At 39.9% G+C, this 24,071-nt stretch overlaps 1 protein-coding gene across 20 annotated transcripts in view; it reads left to right on the top strand.

Annotated features, from left to right (window-relative positions):
- Nucleotides 1–24,071, top strand: part of PPHLN1 (periphilin 1) — a 166,022-nt gene that overhangs the window by 31,560 nt on the left and 110,391 nt on the right. For all 20 annotated transcript variants that reach the window (XM_043549100.1, XM_043549031.1, XM_043549026.1 and 17 more), the window contains one exon: nucleotides 651–712. In XM_043549100.1, coding sequence (XP_043405035.1) covers nucleotides 651–712 — 62 coding nt within the window. The remainder of the gene's footprint in view (nucleotides 1–650; nucleotides 713–24,071) is intronic.

The following is a 24,071-nucleotide window of genomic DNA, read 5'->3' as shown; positions in this document are numbered from 1 at the left end:
CAGATGTGGTCGCCCCCTCTCAAAAAAGATATATTGGAATTGGCAAAGGTTCAGAAAAAGGCAACAAAAATTATTAGGGATATGGAATGGCTTCCGTATGAGGAGAGGCTTCCGTATGATAAGACCGGGACTTTTCAGCTTGGAAAAGAGACGGCTAAGGGGAGAAATGATTGAGGTCTATAAAATCATGACTTGTATAGAGAAAGTAGATAAGGAAGTGTTGTTTGCTACTTCTCATAACACAAGAACCAGGGGTCACCCAATGAAATTAATAGGCAGCAGATTTAAAACAAACAAAAGGAAGTCTTCACACAATGCACAGTGAACCTGTGGAACTTCTTGCCAGAGGATGTTGTGAAGGCCAAGACCATAATAGGGTTCAAAAAAAGAACTAGATAAATTCTTGGAGGATAGGTCCATCAATGGCTATGAGCCAGGATGGGTAGGAATGGTGTCCCTAGCCTCTGTTTGCCAGAAGCTGGGAGTGAGCGACAGAGGATGGATCACTTGATGATTTCCTATTCTGTTCATTCCCTCTGGGGCACCTGGCACTGGCGACTGTCAGAAGACAGGATACTGGGCTAGATGGACCTTTGGTCTGACCCAGTATGTTAAACTTCATATAACCAACTCTTTTTCGTATGTTGTAGGAGGACCCAGGATACAGATGGCCAAAGGAAGACTATTCCATAAGTCGACAGCCCGAGTACAGGTATTAATGTAATTTTATAAAATAAATCCCTTTTTGCATTCAGCGCCAACTTTTTAAAAGATGTATACTCAATAGAGTCACACTGAACTGGGACGTTTCCCAAGAAATGGCTAGGAAACGTTAGTCTAAAGATAGTAAAGAATAATAATTGCTTCTTAATTTGGGCAGTATTGCATAAATTCTCCCTCATGCAATTCTCTGCAGATCTTCACTGTAGGAATAGCAAGCTATGCTGCTTGAGCTGCCAATCTATTGCAAGCAGTAAACTTTTGGGGTTTGTTTGTATCTCAACTTCAAATCTGAATGTTCCATCAATTGCCTTGGTAAGGTCTCTACCACTCTAACTGTCCATGTTTCCTGTCTTTTCATTTGCTAAAACAGTGTGAGAAGATTCTTCCCCAGTTTATTGTCCCATTCCTTGTTCTTTAGGTTTATATATATACCTTTTATTTTTATATATAATATAAAGCTTTACACAATAAAATGAAAATAAGCTTTACACAATTTTTTTATATATATATTTATATATATTTATATATATATATAAAAAAAATAAAAGCAGTTTGTGTAATTAGGGATATGTGTGTTTATGTAGACGTGTTATTATAAAAGTTGCATCTAAATGCTACAGCAGACTATAGAAAAGTTAAATGAGCGTTATCAATTCAGCTGACTTAAACTGTTAGAGTTTTATGTCCGAATTATATTTCAAATTCCTTTTGAGTTTCTCTTGTGTTGATCGGGTCAGAAGAATTTGCTCCCAACCACATATATGTTCTGACCTCCCATCTCTTTTGAATTCATAAGTGTCAAGGCTGATTCCCCACTCTGGCACTTCGAGTGCAGAAGGTGGGGGCCCGCAAGGGTTCTAAAAATTAATACTGACCACTTCACGATTGTATTAAACTCCCAAGGTTACAGTTTCTCTCTGACCTTGGATGGGTGGATGCTGCCACCACCCAAATGCAAAATCTCTTTGAAGCCAGAAAGGCGCATTTGGGAATCCCTTCCTGTGGGGTACCCTCAAGCCCTTTCACCGCCCTCTCCGGGGAAGAACTGAGAAAGAAAAACAAAGGAAATCAGCTGTTGCCACCAGCTAATTTAACAACATATACACAAACCAATTAGGGACACAAAAATCCAATTCTGTTCTTAAAAAAGGTAAATTTTATTAAACCCAAAAAGAAAGGAAATACATTTGGAACTTAGGCTTTTTGCTAGATCTTAAAAGAAACAATTACAAAAATGAAGCATGAAGATAGCTCTCTTGAGGTTCAGCTTAAAGGCTACAAGCCAAAACAAAAGCATCTGGGGTTAGCACGGAGGACTCCACAAGCCAATAAGAAATAAAATAAATAACCCTAATCGCATCTTCCTAGACATTCCCTGATTACTTACATATTTGGGGTTTCCCATAAGTAGGGATGAGGTATGAATTGATGCTTTTTCATACTTGGTTTTAAAGCTGCTTACAGCATTGCTGCTCTGTGTCTCCGCTCTCCGGAGAACAACAACAACCAGACAAAAGGAAAGTTTTTTTTTTTCCCCAATTTTAAAAAGTTCTAGCCCTCCCATTGGATCTTTAGGTCAGGTGCCCACTCCCTTTCTGTTACCTAACCAAGGAGACTTTTTAATCCTTTATAGGAAAAGCAAGCAGAGAACAGCCACCAAGAGGGATTTTATAGCTAACTGTTTGGCTGGATGTCCATAAAAGGGAACTACCCCCCCTCTCCCTCTTCATTTATCACAATCAGGTTACTGCATGAATATGTGCATGTGTGCTTGGGACACAGAAACAGGGAGAAATGTTCCTATTGTACAAACTCCTCGGTCTATAGTCTAACTGACTTATGTCTGAGAAGTGTCTTTGAAAAGAATCTTCTTCAGTTTTTCAAATTCTTCATTCTAACACTTACTAGGAATAAGACTCTCTTGACAGATGCTAAATGCTAGTATTCACAATGACAGGTTTCAGAGTAGCAGCCATGTTAGTCTGTATTTGAAAAAAGAACAGGAGTACTTGTGGCACCTTAGAGACTAACAAATTTATTTGATTATAAGCTTTTGTGGGCTACAGCCCACTTCTTGGGATGCATAGAATGGAACATATAGTAAGAACACACACACACACACACCATGAAAAGGTGGAGTAAGAGGCTAATTAATTAAAATGCGCTATTATCAGCCCGAGAAAAAAACTTTTGTAGTGATAATCAAGATGGCCCATTTAGACAGTTGACAAGAAGGTGTGAGGATACTTAACATGGGGAAATAGATTCAATTTGTCTTTCATGTGTTTTGATAACAGCTTAGTTCATAGAGAAGTGCAGTAAATATTTTTATTCTAATAGACTGGAGTATGAGAAGTAGACCCATGCTAGTAAAATGTATGTGGAAAGTAACAGGCACCCATTGAGATGTTTGCTTGTTACACTGTAACAAACAATAACACAAGTGACAAGTTTTTGAGACCATCAGTACAGTTAAAATGAACATTTTAAAAGAATTAAAGAATAATGGAAGGAAGGTTAGTCCAGTAGCAGTGCAGTGGTGTTAGCCTGGGACTCAGGAGACCTAAGGTTAGTTCCCTTCTCTGCCACCGACTGTGGACCTTGGACAAGGCACTGAGACTATGTGACTCCAATCCCCCTCTGTAAAAAGGGGATAATAGTACCTCCCTATATCTGAGGGGTGTTGTGAGGATAAATACATTTTAAAAGATTGTGAGGTGCTTATATGTCCTCCATTATAATACCATCTAAGTACATAAGATAGATGTGTATTTCTTTGAATATTAAGACTTAGATATTGTCTGATAAATTTTTATGATGTAATTATTCTGCACTACATTCAGTTTTTTCCCCTAAAATTTCCTAACATTGCTATCCCTACTGCAACTCCACTAGTAGTAGCACCAGTGAGAAGGCTTTGGAAAGTCTTCGCTGAAGATAGTAAGGCATTGGTTAGAAAACTGATTATGAAACATTTTGTTGGCACTTCACTGTCTTTACTTTCTCTGCTATTTTAAAAGAACTCTAATTGTTTAAAGCTGCAAAAAGAGATTGACTTAATGTTAGGCATCTTGTTTTATACAGAGCAAGAGTGGCACCCAGTGGTGAGAAAGATCTACTAAAGGAAGTGTTTGCTTTCTGTGTTTTGTAGTATTTCCTCTCTTTTATGTTAAAAGATGTAGGGCAAAATGTGAACTCGGGATTGTCTGTTTTTTTTGTTTAATAGTTCCGTTTATTTTGATAAATGTTTGGGGGATTTAATTGCCCTAGTGTAGCACTTCATATAGCGATGTTCAGTTTATTAGGGGGAAATGCATTTTATACATTGACAGAACTCCTATTGATCAGAAGTTTGACTGTTGTGGAGAGGAACATAGGGAAATTTTGAAAAGTTGTACATGAAATATTGTGATCATCCTGCTAAACACAGAAACATCTTTTCCAAGCCTTTAAAATATTAGCAACTTTTTGCATCTCATTCAGTAATGAACTTTGTAGTGTCATTCAACAGGAAAAATCAAAATGAAAAGTATTTAAAATGTATCTTCCTTTTATTTCCTTTCCTGTTCTAAAAATATATCTAGAGCAAAAAGACATTGTGGAGGATTACATTGTAGAAAACATTGACTGTACAAGTATGCAGGAAGATGCATTATAGTCGTCTTCTTTGAGTTATATAAAAGATATATAAAGTTGATTAACTTTAACAAATGAAATAAAAGCAGGTTAGACCAACAACCCTCAGGGATGGTCTAGATAATACTTAGTCCTGCCTTGAGTGCAGGGGACTGGTAACAGAAGACTCTCAAGGTCCCTTCTAGTCCTACGATTCTATGAAAAGCAGTTAAAGTGAAATAGAAGCCACTGTAACTATGTGAAACATGATAAAGTATAACATAAAGATATTCAGCACTTTTTGTATATTTAATAAGATTTTTTAATTTATTATACCTTCTAAAGATATTTTTCCTAAATGGAAATGACAATATAAAACACTCAAGAATCTTTTCTGTTTGTTTTAAAAACTGAGTAGGCAGCACTAGATGAATGGATGGAGCAGCAGTCATGATATTCAGTTTCTTTTGGATGGGTAATGCCATTTTCCTGGTTGCTAGGGTTTCCTGATTGCTGTTATGTCTCTATCACCAGAGTAGCTATTCAGGTCAGAATATATTGTGGAGGGTAGTTTGCTGATTTTCACGGTAGTGTTTCTGGGGAAAGTGGAGTCAATTCTAAATGTAATGTTAAAGGCAAAATTTTAAATTGTCGTAATGTGGCAGTTCAAAGAACAAATTTAACTTTACAAGAAATATGTAATTCTGGTCAGTACTAGATTTTCATTTTATTCAGTCTTGATTTGCTCAAAATTATGAGGGACGGACAGCTGACTTCTTTGACAATTACACCAATTTTCAAACTCACAGAAAAGACTTAATACGTGTATCCTTTCTTTATTGTCATTTGTTTCCTTCCCAGAGCTCTCATTAACTCTTTTCCAAATCTGTAAATAATTAATCATTAGGGCTGTATAAAGACTGGAAATTATTTATTGTGAAAAACTTTGATCAAAATGAAAAATTTTCATTTCACTCCAAGTGTTTCACAGATTTCTTTGATTTTTTTTTTTTTTGGCGAATCTATTTCCGACAAAAAAAATTGTGTCGTTTCAAATCAAATGGAATCAAAAACAAACTTTTTTTGTTTTCTTTTGCGTGGGGGGGAGGGGTTTCTCTGCTTTCTCTCTCTTTTGGGGATTAAGAAAGAAAGAAAGGGTGGGGGGAAAAAACCCCAAACTGAAAAATATTCATGTTGATACCATTTTGTTCAAACCAAAAACCCAAAGTAGTTTTCTTGTTTTGTTGGAAGATCAGAAAAAATTGAATGACATGGAAATTTTTCTTGAAAATATAATGTACAATCCAAGAAGCCATTTTTCATTAAAAAACAAACAAAACTAGTTTTGCTTACCACTCACTATACCTGCTTTCACAAATGAAAACCTCATAAAATTTGGACTTAAAAAGTCACTTCAGAAGCAATGATGAGTATCATGTCACTGGTTTTACGATTATATTGATTTTGAGTTGAAAAAATCTTGGTTTGGAGAAGAATATTTTGTTAGTGAAAAGATCTTGTCTTTTACATATTTTGTAAAGTTACCAGTTGCATCTTTGTGCACTATGAGAATATCTCACTGATCCAATAGTTAATTATTCACATTTGTCACATTTTCCATGTAAAATTAAATGTATTCAAAGGAAATGGTGGGAATAGAACTCAGAATTGTCCCCAGCACTCCTCATCTCCTGTGCTCACGAAAGCTTATGTTCAAATAAATTTGTTTGTCTCTAAGGTGCCACAAGTCCTCCTTTTCTTTTTTCATCTCCTGTTGTTAATATAAATTACTCTTCTTTTAAGTTATAAAACTTTCAGAACTGATGTGAGCATGGGATAACTCAAATCACATGTTGAATTCGTTCCAGAGCTTCATATATAAAATTTATAGATTGTACCTTTGATTTGGTTTAACTAACTCATGAACAGATTCAACACATGTACAATTGCATGTGTTTTGTCAATAGAGAATTAACTTCACGCCTGATTTCTGGTTTTTATATGTGTCTGGCCCCTGATGATGTGCAGAGAAGTGAAATTTAAAAAATAGACATGGAAGGGAGGGAATAGCTCAATGATGAGTGGTCTTTTGTATAAAGATCTAAAGATATATTGTATTCAATATTGAATAGTATACTAAACTCACTTTATTCAAAGCACATTCAATTGGATTCTGTTTCATGAAACTTCAGATTTCTGGAAGGGGTAGGGAAATAGTGGTCATGTGTGTTGTAGTTCTCCAAAGGTATAAGTGAGTGTGAGAGAGAGGGGGTGAGGAGGGCGAAGGAGGGCCAGGGAAGCTAGTTTGTAATTATGTAGTTGGAGAAAATTATTTCCATGTGAAATACTTAAATATTCTCGGCTGTTGTTCAGATTAGCCACACTGGATTTTAATTCTTCAGGATGTCGAAAGCATTACTTCATTCTTATTTGTAGCCAAACTGAATTCAGTGCATTAGAAATCACACACATGAAAGTCATATGTGATAGTACTTGGCAAAATGTGGTATTCCATCTTTTTATAGCCTTCAAAGAGAAATTGCAGATTGTCAAATGTACAGATATAAAGGGTATTTAAATTAATTTTACATATAATTGATACAATTAGAATATCAGACATTTACTATTTTTATATGGTATGTCATATCCGTGGATAATATACTATATGAATTATCTTTTGACTCACTATACACTCTAGAAAGTCTTTAGACTTCTAAAAAGTATTATTAGAGTAAAAGTTTTAGATAATTTCCTCTCTAGGTTGCTGGGTTGAATGCAGCTAATCTGCTATGTACTGTTTAGGAAAGTCATTGCTATCTGGTGGCTTTTTGGTGGTGTGTGTGAAATGAACAAGTGGTCTCAGTCCAGTTCTTAGCAATCATGTATTTTTGTGCATGTAAACAAATCCACCAGTTTCTCGGAAGTACAAAGGAAATTTTGGTAATGGGAAATAAAAAGACCTGTGTATTGAAAGCAAAACAAAAATTATTAATTGGGAAAATGCTAAAACTTCATTTTGAATGAAGTAGTGAATAGTCTGAAAGCAGCGGAAGTTCTCCAATCAGTCCTGTATTTATATTCATTATTCTGTTTGTTAAATGCTACACAGAAATACTGTCTTTCCTCTGAATATCTTATATGGCTTTACACACATTAAGCTTCCAAGTCTCTGTGGATAATAAAGTGTCATTATCCCCATTTTACATATGGATAAATTGTGACAGAGAGGGTAAAGGATTTGCCCAAGATTATAGAGCAAATGAGTGCTAGAGCTTGGAATAGGAATCCAGGAATCCTGGCTACCAGACTCTTGTGCTAACTGCTATAAATGCAGTCTAATATTCTGTTTAATGACACATCACATGCTTGTGCTACATATAATAATATGAAGTACCAAAGGAGTGGTCTAATTATATTGCATTAATAAAAGTTGCTCTTTGGAGGAGGGTCATGTATTAAAAAGAAGCCCCCGGTGAGAGAGTCAGACAGCTGTCCAGATGAAAGGTAAAGATCCCATGAAGTTTTTCTCTCAATAAAACATACTCTTAATATCCAGGATTATATTTGAGCTATTTCCAGACACTTCATAGGCCATAGTCATCTTTATCTACACAATTACTGTACTACCAGCATTTAACTAAATGGGGGAATTTTAAAGTGTTACAGTTTACAGATTTAGCTGTGGGCTCCCACTGACTTTAAATGAAGTCTTGTAGCTAAACTAACATACTTTTATAAAATGTACCCCTGTCTGTTAAAATCTAACATAACAAGAGAGTAATACTGCATTTATTTGACTTTCAGCATTTTCAGCTCCAGTTTTTTAAAATGAATTTGTGTGCATCAATTATTTTTATAATTTATTTGTTTTTTCATATTAATTTAAAACACAAAATGTAATGTTGCAGAGTCTTCAGGTTTTGGATTTTGATTTCCTTCCAGTATAAACTGATCGTCGTATTATAGGGGAGAAACTTAGCCAGGGGGATTTATAGAATGGTACTAAAATGTGCATAAGTCTGCTGTGTTCTGTTGCCGTTTTTGGCAGGTCTTAAGGGACACCGCACAAGAACCTCTTTCTTAAAAAAAAATTCTACATATATAATATCAATAAGTCATTTGCCCAAAGAAAATAATCTATCTTTGACCGATATTGAAAAGTGTAGTTCCAGCCGCATGCATCAGGCCAGAAAAAAATAAAGTGACAAACTTACTCGTGAACCTGAAAAGTGGTTTTTACATTTTCCCCTCAAAAAAGTTTCCTTGATAAAAATGTGGAAAAAGAAACCTTTCTATTATTCATGCAGTGAGAACAATTAAGAATAATAGTGTATAAGCTTATATTTAAAATTTTAGTTTCCTTGTATAATACCACTCTGCTAGATGCATTAGGTGTGTATAAAGACAAGTCCTTATCTGAAAAGTATAGAGTTCTCTCTTTAGTTCACGAGACATATTTTGTTAGGAATGATCTAGGTGACGTATCTCTGATTTCTTTTCTTGGGAGATTTAGTTTTTAATATGATAAAATGAAATATCATACTATTTCTTCTCCAAAGATTGAAATCTAACTGAATTTCTTATTTAAGTCTCCAATCGTGCAAAGGCTTATGCATGTGCTTAATTTTACATAGTCAGTAGTCCCTTTTGAAGTCAAGTTATAAAGTTAATCATGTGAATTAAGTGTTTGCAGGATTGGGGCACGAATAGGTACTGATAGACTTTCAGTATGAACTTGCTTGAAAAAGATTTAGGTCATAGTTTACCCCTTAAATTACATTGCACTGTGTGCTGCGAAGACATAGGTAGTGACTCCATAGTTAAGCCTGAGTCTGAACTTTCATTATTGGGTTTCTTTTCAGGACCCCCTCCCTTACTCAAAACAAACGTTTTTGAGAGATTGGCTTGTTTGTGTGGGATACTTAAACTAGGGTGAGATTTTTAGTTTGAGAATTTGAAAGGCCCAGGATTAAAAATTTGTTTTCTACTTGATCAAAAGTTACTTTTCTTTAAACTCTTTCCCCCAGTGTTGTAAGCCGTTTTGGCCCATGTGTCCTTAGCTGAGGTAGGTTTTGGAACTCAAAACTTCAGCCACAGACGTGGCTTTTTAGGTCTTTTGAATAGAGTAGCTTTAAAATGCAGTGTGTCTTCCAGGGAAGAATTATTTAGGAATCTTAACCCTTATGGACAGGGTCAGAAAGTATAAGGCGAGATAAACTAATTACATTATCCTGGTGAGGTCATTTCCCATATGCTTAATTTTAAAACTCCTTGGAGTTTTATTTGGAGCAAACTAAAGTCCATAGAAAATCCACCCAACTTTTTTGTTCCTGTTGACACCAGTTCATTAGATATTGTTGTTGTTAAGAAGATGGTGTCAAAATGGATGTGTGATTGCATTTCACTTTGATATGTCCTGGCTTGCCTGAAACTAGAAGGCTATGACAAGACTTCGTTGATTCATGGTGAGGCTAGCCCCACTTTGTCTCAGGGATATTTCCATAGCAGACATCTGCAAATCCCATTTCCACACCTTTACAAAACATATTGCGTGGACTTATCACCAAAGGAATTCCATTTTGGATACTCTATGCTCCATAATTTTTTTAAGGTAAGCGAAATCAAAATCTCCCATCCTTCTTCCCTAAAAACTTCGTCTTCACCTGGCATGGATTGACTTGTTGTTGCTTCTCATTGCAGCTTTATTTTCATTTTCTTTTGGGACAGCCCTTGAACTTTTTTCTTACCTGGAGCAAAAATCCTGCAAACGTGTTCTCTTTAGAGAACATATAATTACTTCTGCTTCTCTGAGGAGATCTTGCAGAATTCTCCTTCATCCAAATGCTTCCTCTCAGAGTTTGGAGATTGCTCTTGCACCTCCTTCCTCCAAGCCATATTTTTGTTCCAAGTTGATCATCTTGAATTGGCTTTTCCTTTTGGGGAACTTTGTTGGTTGCACAATTGAAGGAATTGCATGGAAGGTGCAGATGACAATGTTTATAACAAGCAGGGGGCTGAGTGGAACAGCCACAAGTAGGGAATCTGGCTTGTGTCCTCTCTTGCTTCCTGTGCCCTCAAAAGTCAAAAATATGTAAGAGTTAGGAGAGTTCTGAATGTGCATATCCGTTAGTTTTGCAGTTAGGAGCTAAGACCCGGGAGTAAAAAATTCGGCCGGCTGGTATCTTCAGAAAAGCATAATTACAAGTAAGTGATGAGTCAGTGTCATATTAATTATTGTATCTTGACCACTTTTTCCCTCAGCACACATTTGCAGTATTGTCAGGGATTTCTTTGTGTAGTGAATCACTGAAAGATTGGAGTAATATAATTTTGTGCTAATTGTAATTTGACAGACTTTCTGTTGTATAAAATTATGAATGCAATACAATTTATAAAAAATCCTTTATGTATAAAGATAAAGGTAGTAAATTGTGACTTTTTAAAAACATTTGGCTGTCCATTAAAATATATTCTGGTAAATCCACCTAAACCAAAATTGTTTCCTGTCACACATGGAGGTCCTGCTAATGGTAAACCATCTGAATAGCAAGGCAATGTACCATTCAAAAGGAGGAAGATTAAGGAAGAGAGAAACCAATTCTTCTGTTACAAATGAAAATAGAAATCTTCCCTCCTCAGCACCACTCAGTTATTGTAACTGATATGTAAACTTGATTTTTATCCAAGGTAATGTCAAGTTTTAATGAGCGATAGCTGGTGGCCCCAATAAATGTTTGTATGCACATATTTTTTCTTATGCAACCACAATTTGTGTATTATCTCATATCTGCGTATAAAAGAGAACATGAACTTTTATATTTTTAAAAATTGCTAATTTTATGAGTATGAAATTAATTTATTGCTACATATATTTTTCCATATGTCCGCTTGATATCTTAAGTAAATCAATCACTATTTTGAACAATTTATAATTACTCTCTATGTTTAAATGCTCTTTTCAGATTTTTGTTTTGTGTTTTTTTACTGGAATTATATATACATAATATATACAACTTCAAGAACATTCTTTATTGCCTTTTAGTACACTTTCAAGTACTATCCTTGAAAATAATTTATATACTATACAATGTACACCACAACTAATATTCTATTTCAAAGAGTTTTTTAAAAAAGCAAACTCATCTGGGCCCAGTTTCTTAGCTGTTAGTGTAGTCTGGAGGCATATGGTCTGACCCCAGCAAGTTAGTACTCCTGCAGGAAATAATGGCAGGAAGTTTTACAAGACGAACTCCCATGAGTTGGAGCCTGATTATATTGGGGAAACTTCTGAGTGAACCTGTGGGGAAAACAGTTATATACAAGGCAGACAGCAAAAGTCCCCTTGCTGCAGTGTTGAAGACCAGATGACTGTTGCTGAATTTGGCAGATAATTTTAAACTGTCTCAATGTCCAGTCAGTAGGAATCGGAGAGGAACAGTAGTGGTCATCACATGAGGGTGTGTTGTCTCATGGGAGTTTATTTTCATAAGTAATGGAAGTTACTTATAAGCTGCTTATCTAATACTATCCCAGGCAGTGTTCTTTGTTTTAACACTATAAAAAAGTGTGTCAATCCTAGCTCACAGCACTGCTATACTTACATGGGTGACCAAAAGCTCCATGATGAATTAGTAGTTCTTAAGAAGTTATAATTACACTTTCAGTTTTCTAAGGAGGCAGAGTTGCCTCTCCAGTGTGTTTTTTTTTTTTTTAAATTGAGGAATTGAACCGAACTGTAAACTCTGTATATGATGGAAACCATTTCAAGCCAGGGGTTGCTGTTGCACCCCTAGCACCCCTATTTTCAGCTCCTGTGTATATCTGCTGTGGTAACCAGTAGGTTCCTTTTTGTTGCAGATAGGGTTTGATAATTTTAGTGTACGTGAGAGGATAGCAGATGTTTTTTGTTAAGTGCAACTGCTTATTGAAGCCACAATGTATAGCTGTGCTATTAACATTGTTGTACTTAGGCATCAGCTAGCTGTTACAAGCTTCTTTTCTTCCTGAGGTGTTCAACTAACTTTAAAAGCAATCTGCAGATATTTTTGGGAGGCAAGGGAAGGGGATAGTAAATCAAAATGAGTTTTGTTGGTTTATTACGTTAGAGAACCACCATGTAATTTTTGATTAAATTTGGCACAGTTAATGCCCAAGTAAGGCCTAGGATTGCATTAATGGGGGTGTAGAAGTCAACAGTGGCTGGTCTGTGTGCTAAGGTTGTGGAGAAACTCATTCACTATATTTACTTCTAGACAGAGCTTTCTTTAAAGGAAGTCTGTCATTACCTGTGAATGTACATACTTTAGTCACAACATAAATTTCGTACGTTTTATTAAGGTATGGGCTTTGTGCAAATGTTAAAATCACTTTAAGAACTGTTTTGGTCTCTCTCAAATCTTATTGGCAGTGTTATTTTGTTAAATTAGTTGTATAAAACCTTTCTTGAATGCTCTATTTCCATGACCCCTCCCCACATGTCATTAGGAGTTAAAGGCGCTCAGACCCTGACAGGATTTGTAAAGATGTTTTATAATAGTTAGGTCCTGTCTACCCTAGCTGGATAAACTATGTTAACCACTTTCTGCCAACAAATGTGTTCAAGCAAATACTGTGTCCAGTGCAATGTAAATAGCCTAAAATCACAGAAGATGTTTACATATGTTATAGTGGTGATGAAAATCTTATCAAACTGAAACGAGCTAGGAAATTTTAAAAATGAAGCTACTCCTAAATTCACTCATTGCACAGGTATGTGCTTTAAAGATTTGGTTTCTGTCCTAACTCTTAGTTTCTGACTATGTAGCTAATAATCATTATAATCTTCTATCTTGTTGAGCAATGTACTTACTTCCTGTGCTAGTTATGCAGCATGATATAACATCATTACTCACAGAGATGTGCTGACAACATTGAATACCACACAAAATATATTTAATTTCAAGTTGCATTAGAAGTATAGACCAAATCAAATAGGAAAAGAACTCTTCACTTATCAGAAAGCAATCATATTTTACATTTATGTAACACTCTTCATCCTGAGGAACCCAGAGCACTTAAAAACTATATATTTAGGCAGGTATATGTACATGCACGTGCACACAGAGAGAATATCACTGAAATGCAGCAAACTGGGGTGGCAAGGTAGCAACCAAATAGCACTAAACACATCGAATGACAATGTTGAGGAAACATTTTGACCAAGGTCACTGGAGGAAACAACACTTTAAGGAAATATACTATAGGATCTTTAAAATACATACAGAAGAGACAGGACCTCATTCAAAATAACTCTGTAGAAAATACTGCATGGAATTCAATTCATCTACTTTAAAAGAGTGAATGGTTGAATACAGCCTTGCTGGGAATTGAACTGGTTCTAGTTCTTCTTTGAGTGGTTGCAGACATGTATTCCACTCAGGTGTGCAGGCGCCCAGCACACTGAAGCTGGAGAAATTTGCTTAGCAGTACCTGTCAGGGTAGCACTTGCACCCTCTGGCCCCTCCCATGGCTGTATCAGGATGGTGGCATCCTGTACCCCCTCAGTTTCTTCTCACCACCCACGGTGTGAGTCAAAGCTTTCTGGGCTGCATTTTCCTCACAGTTTATGCAACAAAGAGATTTTTGTGGACTTCGTAAATAGTTTAGTTAGCAATAATACCCTTGTAGTTATTTAATTAGCTTAATAGTTGCAGTTTATTAGTATTACCTGATGCTATGCCCTCACCAGGTTTCAACCACTGCCCTTCTTGCAGGGTAGCTATTCTGCGTAATGACCCCTGTGTTTTTTTTTTTTGTTGTTGTGTCTATGGAGAGGGGCAATTAAGGACAAATGCTCAAATTGTCATTCCTTTAAGAAAAGGAAACAGGTTGCTTGGGATCTGCATTTGAAACCACATCTCCTGGAAGAAGCCATTAGGACAGATTCAGGCCTGGGGCCTTCTGCAGATTGCCCATCTCATCAGTTGTCAGAGCTGGTTTCAGATTCTTCTTTGAGAAAAAGTGACCGTTCCCCTTCCTTTGGTCCCCTTAGGAAAAGAACTCATAGGACTAATCAGAGCCATTCCAGGACTCAGATGGATTCTTCCTCAATGCTCTTCAAGTGCCCAAGATGGAGCAGGGCCGTCTATCTGCTCTCTGGTACAAAGGCAAGATCAGAGCAACACAAACAGCCTTCCTCCATGCAGATAACATCATGAGCAGCTGTATATAGCCACAGCCTGCCAGTCACACATGAGTTATGCTCCAGCTCCCACAATAATTGGTTACCACTTGCAGGGTGACCCCAAAACACTCACACTCCTGGATTTTCCTCCAAAATGTGTGTTCTACACTGTCCAGCCCTCTTCTGGACAGTCCAGATATATTAAGTCCATTGCCCCTACAAGAGGACCAATACACCACAGTTTGCTACCCTTAAATGGAGTCACCCACACAATTTATGACATTGAATTAGTTTTGATTAAAGAGTGATTAAAGACAAGTTTATTTAACTACAAGGAGAGAGGTTTTAAGTGAGTATAAATATAAGGCATTACAGTTAGAAATGGTTAGAAGAGAAATAAAGATAAAATGCTTTCCGGTGCTAAAACTCAACAAACTAGACTTGGTTCACGGTGAAGTCCTTTATCACATGTTCCCAGTAACATTGCTGACCAAATTCTCAGGCCAGGATCTGCTCCCAAAGTCTAACAGCTGTTTCTTTTGTCATCTTAGGTTTAAAAGAGTTGGCTAGGGAGAGATAAATTGGGACCCTTCATATTATAGTCCAGTATGCCTTTGAAATGCATTTTCCTGAGGGTTATCCTTAGATAAAGTTCATTCCTGCTGTGAGGCTGGAATTTTGGAGTCTCACGGTGAAAGAGGTTTCATGCTGCTGTTAGGTAAGATGTAGTTCTGTTTGTTCCTGCCCCCTCTTCCTTGCCAATGAATGCCTACTTGATAGGTGGTTGCCCATCAACTTTGACACTTGGCTAGAGGCATCAGCTTGTCCTTTGTCTTTGAGAAACTAATTTACCTCTTCCCCAGACTTGTCTGGTAAACACTCTTCGGTCATGATTTCAGCTTTTGTTTATCATTTTATGTATAATTTTACTATAAGCAAGTCATCATGATATTATTGACCAGTGAGTTATTAATTTTAATGTCTATATTTATATTAAAATTTAATATTAATGTTCAAATGATACCTCACAAGGTATATTTTGTACAAAGATTATTACAGTAGTGTAGAGGGTGTGAATACAGGGGTGCATTCTGACACAGCCATCCAATTCCCCTTTTTTATCCCCCTTTTCTGGAACCCCTCTCACAAGTGTCTGCTCCTTCAACAGATCCAGACTCTACATGTTTCGGGAGCTGCAGCATCAGGGAAAGGGGTTCTATTCATGATATTTCCTGATCCTCAAGTTCAAGTGGGCATTGTGAGACTTATTCTTCGAGGACTTGCTCATGTCCATTCCACATTAGGTGTGCACACGCCACGTGCACTGTTACCACAGATTTTTCCCTCAGTTGTATCTGTTGGGCTGTCTCTCTAGCACCCTTTGGTATAAGGTGCGCTCCCGGCCCCGCACCATCTCAGTTCCTTCTTACCACCCGTTATGGTTGCTGTGAATGTCTCCTCTTGCTTCGGTAAGGCAATTATCAGTGGTTTCTCTCTGTTCATAGTGTAGTCTATAGTATAGTTTTAGTGTATATATTGTAAATCCTTTTTTGTAGGTAGTTAATAACCCCCTACTTATTGTTAAGGGGCTCCTTCGCTCCTGGGGCTGGGCATGCTCCAGTCTCTGGGTTTCAAACCTTGTGCCTCCTGTGGTAAGGTTATGTTTGTGAACAACCCACCCTCCAGTTGTCTGAAGCGTCTAAGAGAATCTTACGTGAAAGAACTCTGCCAGATTTGTCAGGACTTTAATCCTTGCACAAAGGAGGACAGAGCAATCAGACGTAAGGCTATCCTAATCCAAGCCACCAGATTCAGCACTGAGCACTTCAGCCTCAGTGTGAAGCACTCCTTCGGCACTGTGTGCGTGCTAGCACCGCTCTCCATTCCTGATGCTGAGGAAGAAGCACAAAAAGCAGCACACCGACAGAGGGTGATTGCTGGTGTCGAAGAAAGACATGCAAAGGGAAGGCAGTGGAGTGCCACCCGTGTTGGGCCACTTCTCCACCCCCAGTCTGATGGCGATACTGTCGACATACTGAGACCATTGATTCCGGTGTGGGACCCTCTGCTGACGCCAGGAAGTCATCGTAGTGCCAGTGGCATTGCAGTGTCTTCAACTATGGAGGACTTTGTAGTCACCAGAATCTTATTGTTGCCCCTGGTCCCACTGACCCTGTTAGGTCAGCTGACTGCTTTGTCTTCCTTGAGCAGGAGAGAGCATGATGCTTCAAGCTTCTTCCTGGCACCAGGCCCACTCAGAGGCAAGCTGACTCATCTATCCTCTGCGAGGTCATCCCAAGACCACCACCGTTTACCAGACCGTTGGCACTGATCAGAGGTAGCGAGAGGTACTGCTGCCCCAGTGGTTGCGTAGGGAGGATTCTTCATCTGAGTCTGATGTGGAGCCCTATGGTCAACCTAAGGGCCACAGGTATCCATTCTACATGTCGCCAGACCTTGGTGCAAGTCCTCCCAATGATACCTAGCCAGGAGGACAGTGGCTTATGCAGTGGCCATTCTGGAATCTCCCACCATTCATACTTGGTTGCTTCCAAGAGGTGCGTTCCTGCTCCTCCAAATTTGACAGTGGACCCCGGCTCCGGTAACAACCTCAGTACCAATTTACAGGACATAACCCCTATTGAGGTTATTGAAGCTGGAGAAGAGGAAGAAGTCCCTCCTCCAGTACAGGCCTCTTCCTCCTCCTCCCCAGACGAAGCCATCTTGGGGCTGAGCAGCTCACTTCCCCAAGATGGCTTTAGGGCTCATCAAGAGCTTCTGAAGCGGATAGCAGCTAACCTGGGGTTTCATACTGAAGAGTTTAAGGAATCATCTCACAGCCTCATTGATGTTCTGGCTGCAGCAGCTCCATCAAAAGTGGCCTTACCCATTAATGAGGCAGTAATGGGTCCAGTCAGAGCCCTGTGGGAGACCCTATCTTCTCTGCCCTCCTCTTCGAAGAGGGTAGAGAATATATATTATGTGCCCAGTCAGTGGATCTGAGTATCTGTACTCTCAGCCCCCACTCTGGGATCCCTCGTATTGGTGCTAATGAAAGAGACAGACAGGGCCAGTTGAGCACTACCCCCAAACAGAAGGACACAAAGAAACTTGATCTGTTTGGGAGGAAAGTTTATTCAACACATGGTCTACAATTACGTATCTCAAACCAGCAAGCCTTACTGGGGAGTTACGACTACAGTTTGTGGGATTTCTTATCCAAATTTAAGGACCCCATGGCCCAAGACTTAAAGCAGGAATTCTCAGCCCTCTTAGAAGAGGGAAAGAATGTTGCCAGAGCCTCTCTTCAGGTGGCACTGGATGCAGCAGATGCGGTGGCCAGGACAATGGCCTTTGCTGTCATCATGAACGATGCTCTTGACTGCAATCCTTGGAGCTCTCTGTCTATCCAGGGCCCCCCTTTTGAAGGCTCCTTACTATTTTCAGAGCACATGGATACCAGACTACACAGCCTGAAGGATTCAAAGGCTACTCTCAGGTCCCTGGACCTGTATGCTCCATCCACTTTAAGGAAGCACTTCAGGCCTCAGCAGCTGCCATGCTTCTTGGCTTTGCCTCTAAGACAGAATTCCTATAAGAGAGAAGGGAGAGGTTACAAGCGCTGTCAGCCGCTTCCGTCCACCTCAGCCTCCCAGCAGGGGTCATGTAGGTATTCTGGTGGACCCCAGCAGGCCTTTTGAAGGTGTGCCTGAGAGTGCTATACCAGTTCCCGCTTCATATCCTGCTTCCCCTTTATTTTTGGACCAACTGTCCCACTTCAGCCCGGTGTGGTCCTGTATAACATCAGACTGCTGGGTGCCAAAAAGTATATGAAATGAAAGTGTTTTTTTTTTTTTTTTAATTTATAAAAAGTCCATTAGGAAATAAGGAAAGAGATAAAACTAACTATAATGGCAAGATTTGAGTCTGTCAAAATAATTTGTCTTACAAACACATTCTGTAATTTAACATTTGCCTTTGAACCTTTTTATTGACCAAATTAGATAAGTCAGCCACAGGAGCTGAGGTGGGGTAAATCAACACATTCTATTAAGTTCTTTCTCTTCTTCTGTCTTTCAGCTGGTTAGTATATATTCTTGTAAGAATAACTTTTACATTGATTAGATTGATTGAATTTTAATAACATGGCAAGCAGTGACTGTGTAATTAATGATCTGTCAGCATTTCCTTTTCAACACTATTCTTTTCAGGAGAACTGTAGAAAGCTCAGCTGTAAAAACTCACTGTGTATAGAAATATGGCAGTACATGGTGGATGGCTTGAGAGGACATTTCTTTTCTTCCCAATCTCTTGCCGTTTCCCAAATCAATTACTCAAAAACGTAATTTCCTGAGGGTTACTTTCACTTGCACACTTCATATCTTATGGTATTCTGCTGTCCACTAAAGCTTGCTCTCTGTTCATGGTGCTAGATTCCTGTATATACATTGGCTCCCTTTCCCCTCCCCACCTGATAAAAATAAAACAATTTGTAACTTGTAATAACTTGTAAAATAACTTGAAAAAATGGTATCATAAAGCAACTTCCTCTAGATTCTTTCAAGTATGGCTTCCTCTAGATTCTTTCAAGTCTGGCTTTGGGGCATTGGGTGAGTCAGGAGTAAGAACTGGGAGTCCCTCACCAGATGTGCTTTCTCCCTCGCACTCTGCATCAGGTTTAGAGCAGTCTGATCTGCTGACTAAGCTCTCTGGAGAAGAGAGAAGAAAAAACTATTTTTCTAGCATGTTATCACTATGGGCAATAGGCTGGAGGCAAAATTTGGTGCCTTATGTATGTTAATTTAAAACTGGAATATTCGGTGGACTCTATGTATAAGGATCAGAAACTTGAAATTGCCTTCACTTTGAATTTTTTTAGTATTCAGTTCTGTCACTCTTGTATTGAGTAGTACCTTACTCTACAAACAGTATAACTGATCTCAACTACTCACAGGTAGTAATGTAGTCAAGATGTCAGAATATGGCTGTGTTTAGAGCAAACCTACCCTGTTGTTATGGAAAATCAGTGCTGTAGAATACCAAAGTACTAGAAATTCTAAATGGCTCGGCATTAATGAACTTCAATAGTTGAATCTCATTCTGGGATTTTGAAATTACTGGAATTGTTGGAAATTAATTTTGATTTGCGCTTGTGAACATTGTGAAAAAAGCTGTTTTATCCTGCATGTTGGAGAATGGGGGGTGCCGGCAAGTGAAAAATGCCGGTTAACTAAGAGAGAGGGAGTTTGGGTGCGGGAGGAGGTGTAGGGCCTGGGTTCTGGGAGGAAGTTTGGGTGTGGGAGGGGACTCAGGGCAAAGGGTTGGGAGGAGTATTGGGGTGTCGGATCTGGGGGGGTGCTCACCTTGGGCAGCTCTCTGCAAGCGGCGACCTGTCCCAGCTGCCTCCGCCTGCAGGTGTCGCCCCCTCAGCTCCCATTGGCTGCAGTTTCCAGCAAATGGGAGCTGCAGAGCTAGTGCGCGGGGTGGGGGCAGCGCACAGAGCTGCCTGCTGTGTCTCCGCCTAGGGCACCTTGCACCCTTCCCATGCCCCAAGCCCCCTTCCGCACCCAAACTCCCTCCCAGAGCCCATGCTCCACACCCCCTCCTGCGCCACAACCCCCTTCCGACCCTGCGCCAACCGGATTATCAACTGGCATTTCAATGAAGATCAGAAATGCCCCCCCCCCCCCCACCGTGTGTGTGTGTTTTGAAAATTAGGCTTTATAAGTCCTCAGAAAACCTGGAGAGGGTTTTTATTTTTATATATGTGTGTGTGTGTGTATATATATGCAATTGTATACCTAATTTACACGCGTGATAACTAAGCAAACAAATTAGGTGCACAATTACATTCACACCTCTCCAGGTTTCCCCCCCCACTGCTGAGGACTTATCAAGTCTAATTTTCAAAAAGAGCAGAAGCCCAGAGCTATATACAAATGTGAATGCAATTGTGCACCTAATTTGTTTGCTTAGTTATCATGAGTGTGTGTGTGTAAATTAGGTATACAATTTCACAAAGCCCTGGGCTTCTGCCATTTAGAAAATCAAACCCTCAGATAGGGTTGCCAACTTTCTAATGGCACAAAAATGAGCATCCCTGCCCTGTCCCCTACCCTGAGGCCCCGTCCATGCCCCACCCCTTCTGAGGCCCTGCTCGTTCCATTGCCCCTCCCTCTGTCACTCTCTCTCTCTCCCGCCTCAGTCACTTTCACCGGGCTGTATCAGGGGTGTAGGAAGGGGGTGAGGGCTCCGGCTGGGGGTGTGGGCTCTGGGGTGGGGCCAGGGATGAGGGGTTTGGGTTGTGGGAGAGGGCTCCAGGCTGGGGCAGGGGGTTGGGGTGTGGGAGGGTATGGGCTCTGGGCTGGGGGTGTGGGCTCTGGGTGGGGCCAGAAATGAGGAGTTCAGGGTGCAGGAGAGCACTCCGGGCTGGGGCAGGGGGTTGGGGTGCAGGGGCAGGTAAGGACTACAGCTTGGGGTGCAGGCTCTGGGTGGGGCTGGGGATGAAGGGTTTGAGGTGCAGGAGGGGGCTCCAGGCTGGGGCAGGGGGTTGGGGTGTTGCGCGGGGTGCAGGCTGCGGGAGGGAGTTTGGGTGCCGGAGGGGACTCCAGTCTAGGCCAGGGGGTTGGGGTCCGGGAGAAGGTGTGGGGTCCTGGCAGTGCTTACTGCGGCCCCCAGGAAGCAGCCCCCCGGTCCCTGCGGCCTAGGTGCATGGAGGGCCAGGGAGGCTCTGCACATGGCTTTGGTGCCCACAGGCACCACCCATGCAGCTCCCATTGGTCACAGTTACCAGCCAGTGGGAGCCCTGGAGCCAGCATTCAGGGTGCAGGCAGCGCAAAGAGCCTCCATGGCCCCCCATGTGCCTAGGGGCCACAAGGACCTGGCGGCTGCTTCTGGGAGCTGCGTGGAGCTAGGGCAGGCAGGGTGCCTGCCTTAGCCCTGGGCCATTGCTTCACTGGTGACTGGACTTCTAACAGTCTGGTCAGTAGTGTTAGCTGGAGCCGCCAGGATTCCTTTTTGACCAGGCGTTCCGGTCAAAAACTGGACACCTGGCAACCCTGTATCTGGGCTGTGTATTTCTTATTTGTTGTTCTTCTATACCACCCCACATTTTCTATGTAATATTTTAAGACCATGTAGAGGGCTGCAAACAAGTAATTTGATTATGGGCCATAGAGATAAGTCAGTAGATTCTTCTGTCAGCAGATGGAGAAAGAAAACATGAACTTTTGAGTTACAGCATCCCTTTATGACTTGCCATCTCAGACTCCTCCTCACTTTGCTGTTTCTAACTGGTGGGATAGCTACCAAGCTACCTCACTGACAGAGCCTAGAAAAGGGAGAGGATGTCTTCACTACTGCTAAGTACAAACAGGAATAACATGGTCTCCAACTGAGCGTTAAGTGTGCACTTGATCTAGTTATACAGTCCTAGAAAAAGGATATCCAAATCCTCCTCATGTTTTCCTAGTCATCCGTATTCCCTTCAAATTGTGATGGCATCAGAAAAATACTAGCAGGTCTGGCAGACTTTCTACTAGGTTTTGGTATACACAATGGCAAATTTTGGGCTCGGTACAGTTACCTGCACAGTGTACAATGGCTTGTACAACATGGAAATTAGAATTAAAGTGTAATTTACTCATGTGCAGTCCACTAGAGCAGTGCATATTGATTACACAGAGAAACTCGTATCTCAGTTAGACTTATCTCTATGGCCCATAATCAAATTACTTGTTTGCAGCCCTGTTCATGTGAATTAGGGAAACAACTCTAAAGATATTGGTAAGATTAAACTAACAGGATCTATTACGTGAATTTTATTTGAGCTAACACTGAGCTAAGCATCCCTAATTTAAATACTGTAAAAAGTTGCTTAGCTATAAAATGTTGCGGGGCCAATTAATATGAAAAGTCTGTCATTGTTTGTAATATGTTGAGAGTTCAAATAAAGGTCACTGGGTCCAGATGCATTTTATTTCTTCCTAGAATAGTATAATATTGTGTACAGTATAGTAGAAGGTAAATCAGTATGGAATTGATTAGCTCTTAGGAAGAAACAAAGGATTATGATAAGTAAACTGCAGTGGTGATTTACTTCAGTATACATATTGATCTGCACACTTCGTTAACAGGAAGATTTACTGAGTTCTGGGAGAAATACTAACATATCTGGATCCCTCTCCTTTATGTTCTGATTTCATTTTTCTCAGACTTGCAGAATTTTGGAGGAGGAGGTGTTATTGATTCTTGAACTTTTTGTGTGGGTGTTTAAACTAGAGAATGATTACTATGTGTATTGGGAAGCTCAGACTTATGAGGTGTAATGGATTTTATGGGATGTTTTGCATTTCATCTGAGTCAAGCTCCGTGTTATGCTTCACTGCTAATTCAGGCAATGTTCTATGGATGAGAGACCCATCTTCCCATCAGAAAATCGCTTAATCTTGGAGAAAGTGCACATGGCCAGGAACCAGGAGACTGAGTTATAAATCTCACCTCTGCCACTCTTGGCTACTTATATTTATGTGCATGTTATAGCCTTAATATTGAGGAAAGCCTTGTAATCTTACCTGGAGTACCCCTGTTTTCTTTATTAAAAAAATAAATAAAACCCCATTGATTTTAATTGACACACTGCAAAAATATCTTTTTAAAACAGGTGTTGCAGTTAAAAAGAAATGCTGTCCATTCTGACATGACATACAAAAAACCAAGAAGTACTCCACATTTTGGTTACTTGTTACACATATTGATGGCTTGTGTCACATTTGTGTGAAAGTTGGACGGTATAGTGAGGCCTAGTAAAGCAATAAACATTTGTATAGTCACATCCCTGTATTTATTTGTTCAGGATGGAAAAGGAAGTTTGTGATCTATCACACATACTTGTTCATGTCTTTAACTTTGAGTTAAGGTTGTTAGGCTGTGTAACTCACCAATGAAACCCTTAACAAGCAAAGAAAAAAGCATTTATATGATACAGCAGCCCCTCTATATTCCACTCACCAGTTCCTCGTCGGCCTCTGTTATCTGCCTTCTACCACACAGATCTTCACCCTTATACTGGACCACTAACATGCAGCTTTGTTTCTAGGTATTCAGGTGATTTGGTGTTTTGTCATAGCTGAGCTCTCTACTCCCTTCCAAACTGCTTTCTCACTTCCACATCTCCTTTCACCTCCCTAACCTATCTAGAAGGCCGCTTACAGCCCTTAGTTCCCAACAAAGCTGCTGCACGATGCGCTGGGTGAACCAACATCAGGAGTGAGGGCATGAGCAGGCATGGTGGAGAAGAATGGTGTAATTGGAGATATGGAGTGGATGATTTAAGGAAAGGGTGTATGGCGGCGGTGGTGGTGGGTCTAGATGTGGAACGTATGGGGCTCTGTGTGAAAGCCCAGTGGCTCGGCACTATTGGCACTTGAAGACCTCCCCTGATGCTACCTACCACCCTTCCTTTCTGTGTGTGTGTGTAGAGATGAAAATGTCAATACATGGTCTTAAAATATTACATAGAAAATTAATTCTATGTACTCTGAAGTTATTTGTGTAAAATGTGGAGATTAAA

Source organism: Chelonia mydas, chromosome 1 (genome assembly GCF_015237465.2).
Source record: "Chelonia mydas isolate rCheMyd1 chromosome 1, rCheMyd1.pri.v2, whole genome shotgun sequence".
NCBI lineage: Eukaryota > Metazoa > Chordata > Testudines > Cheloniidae > Chelonia > Chelonia mydas.
The sequence above is the reverse complement of the archived record's forward strand: the minus strand, read 5'-3'. Positions and strand labels throughout refer to the sequence as shown.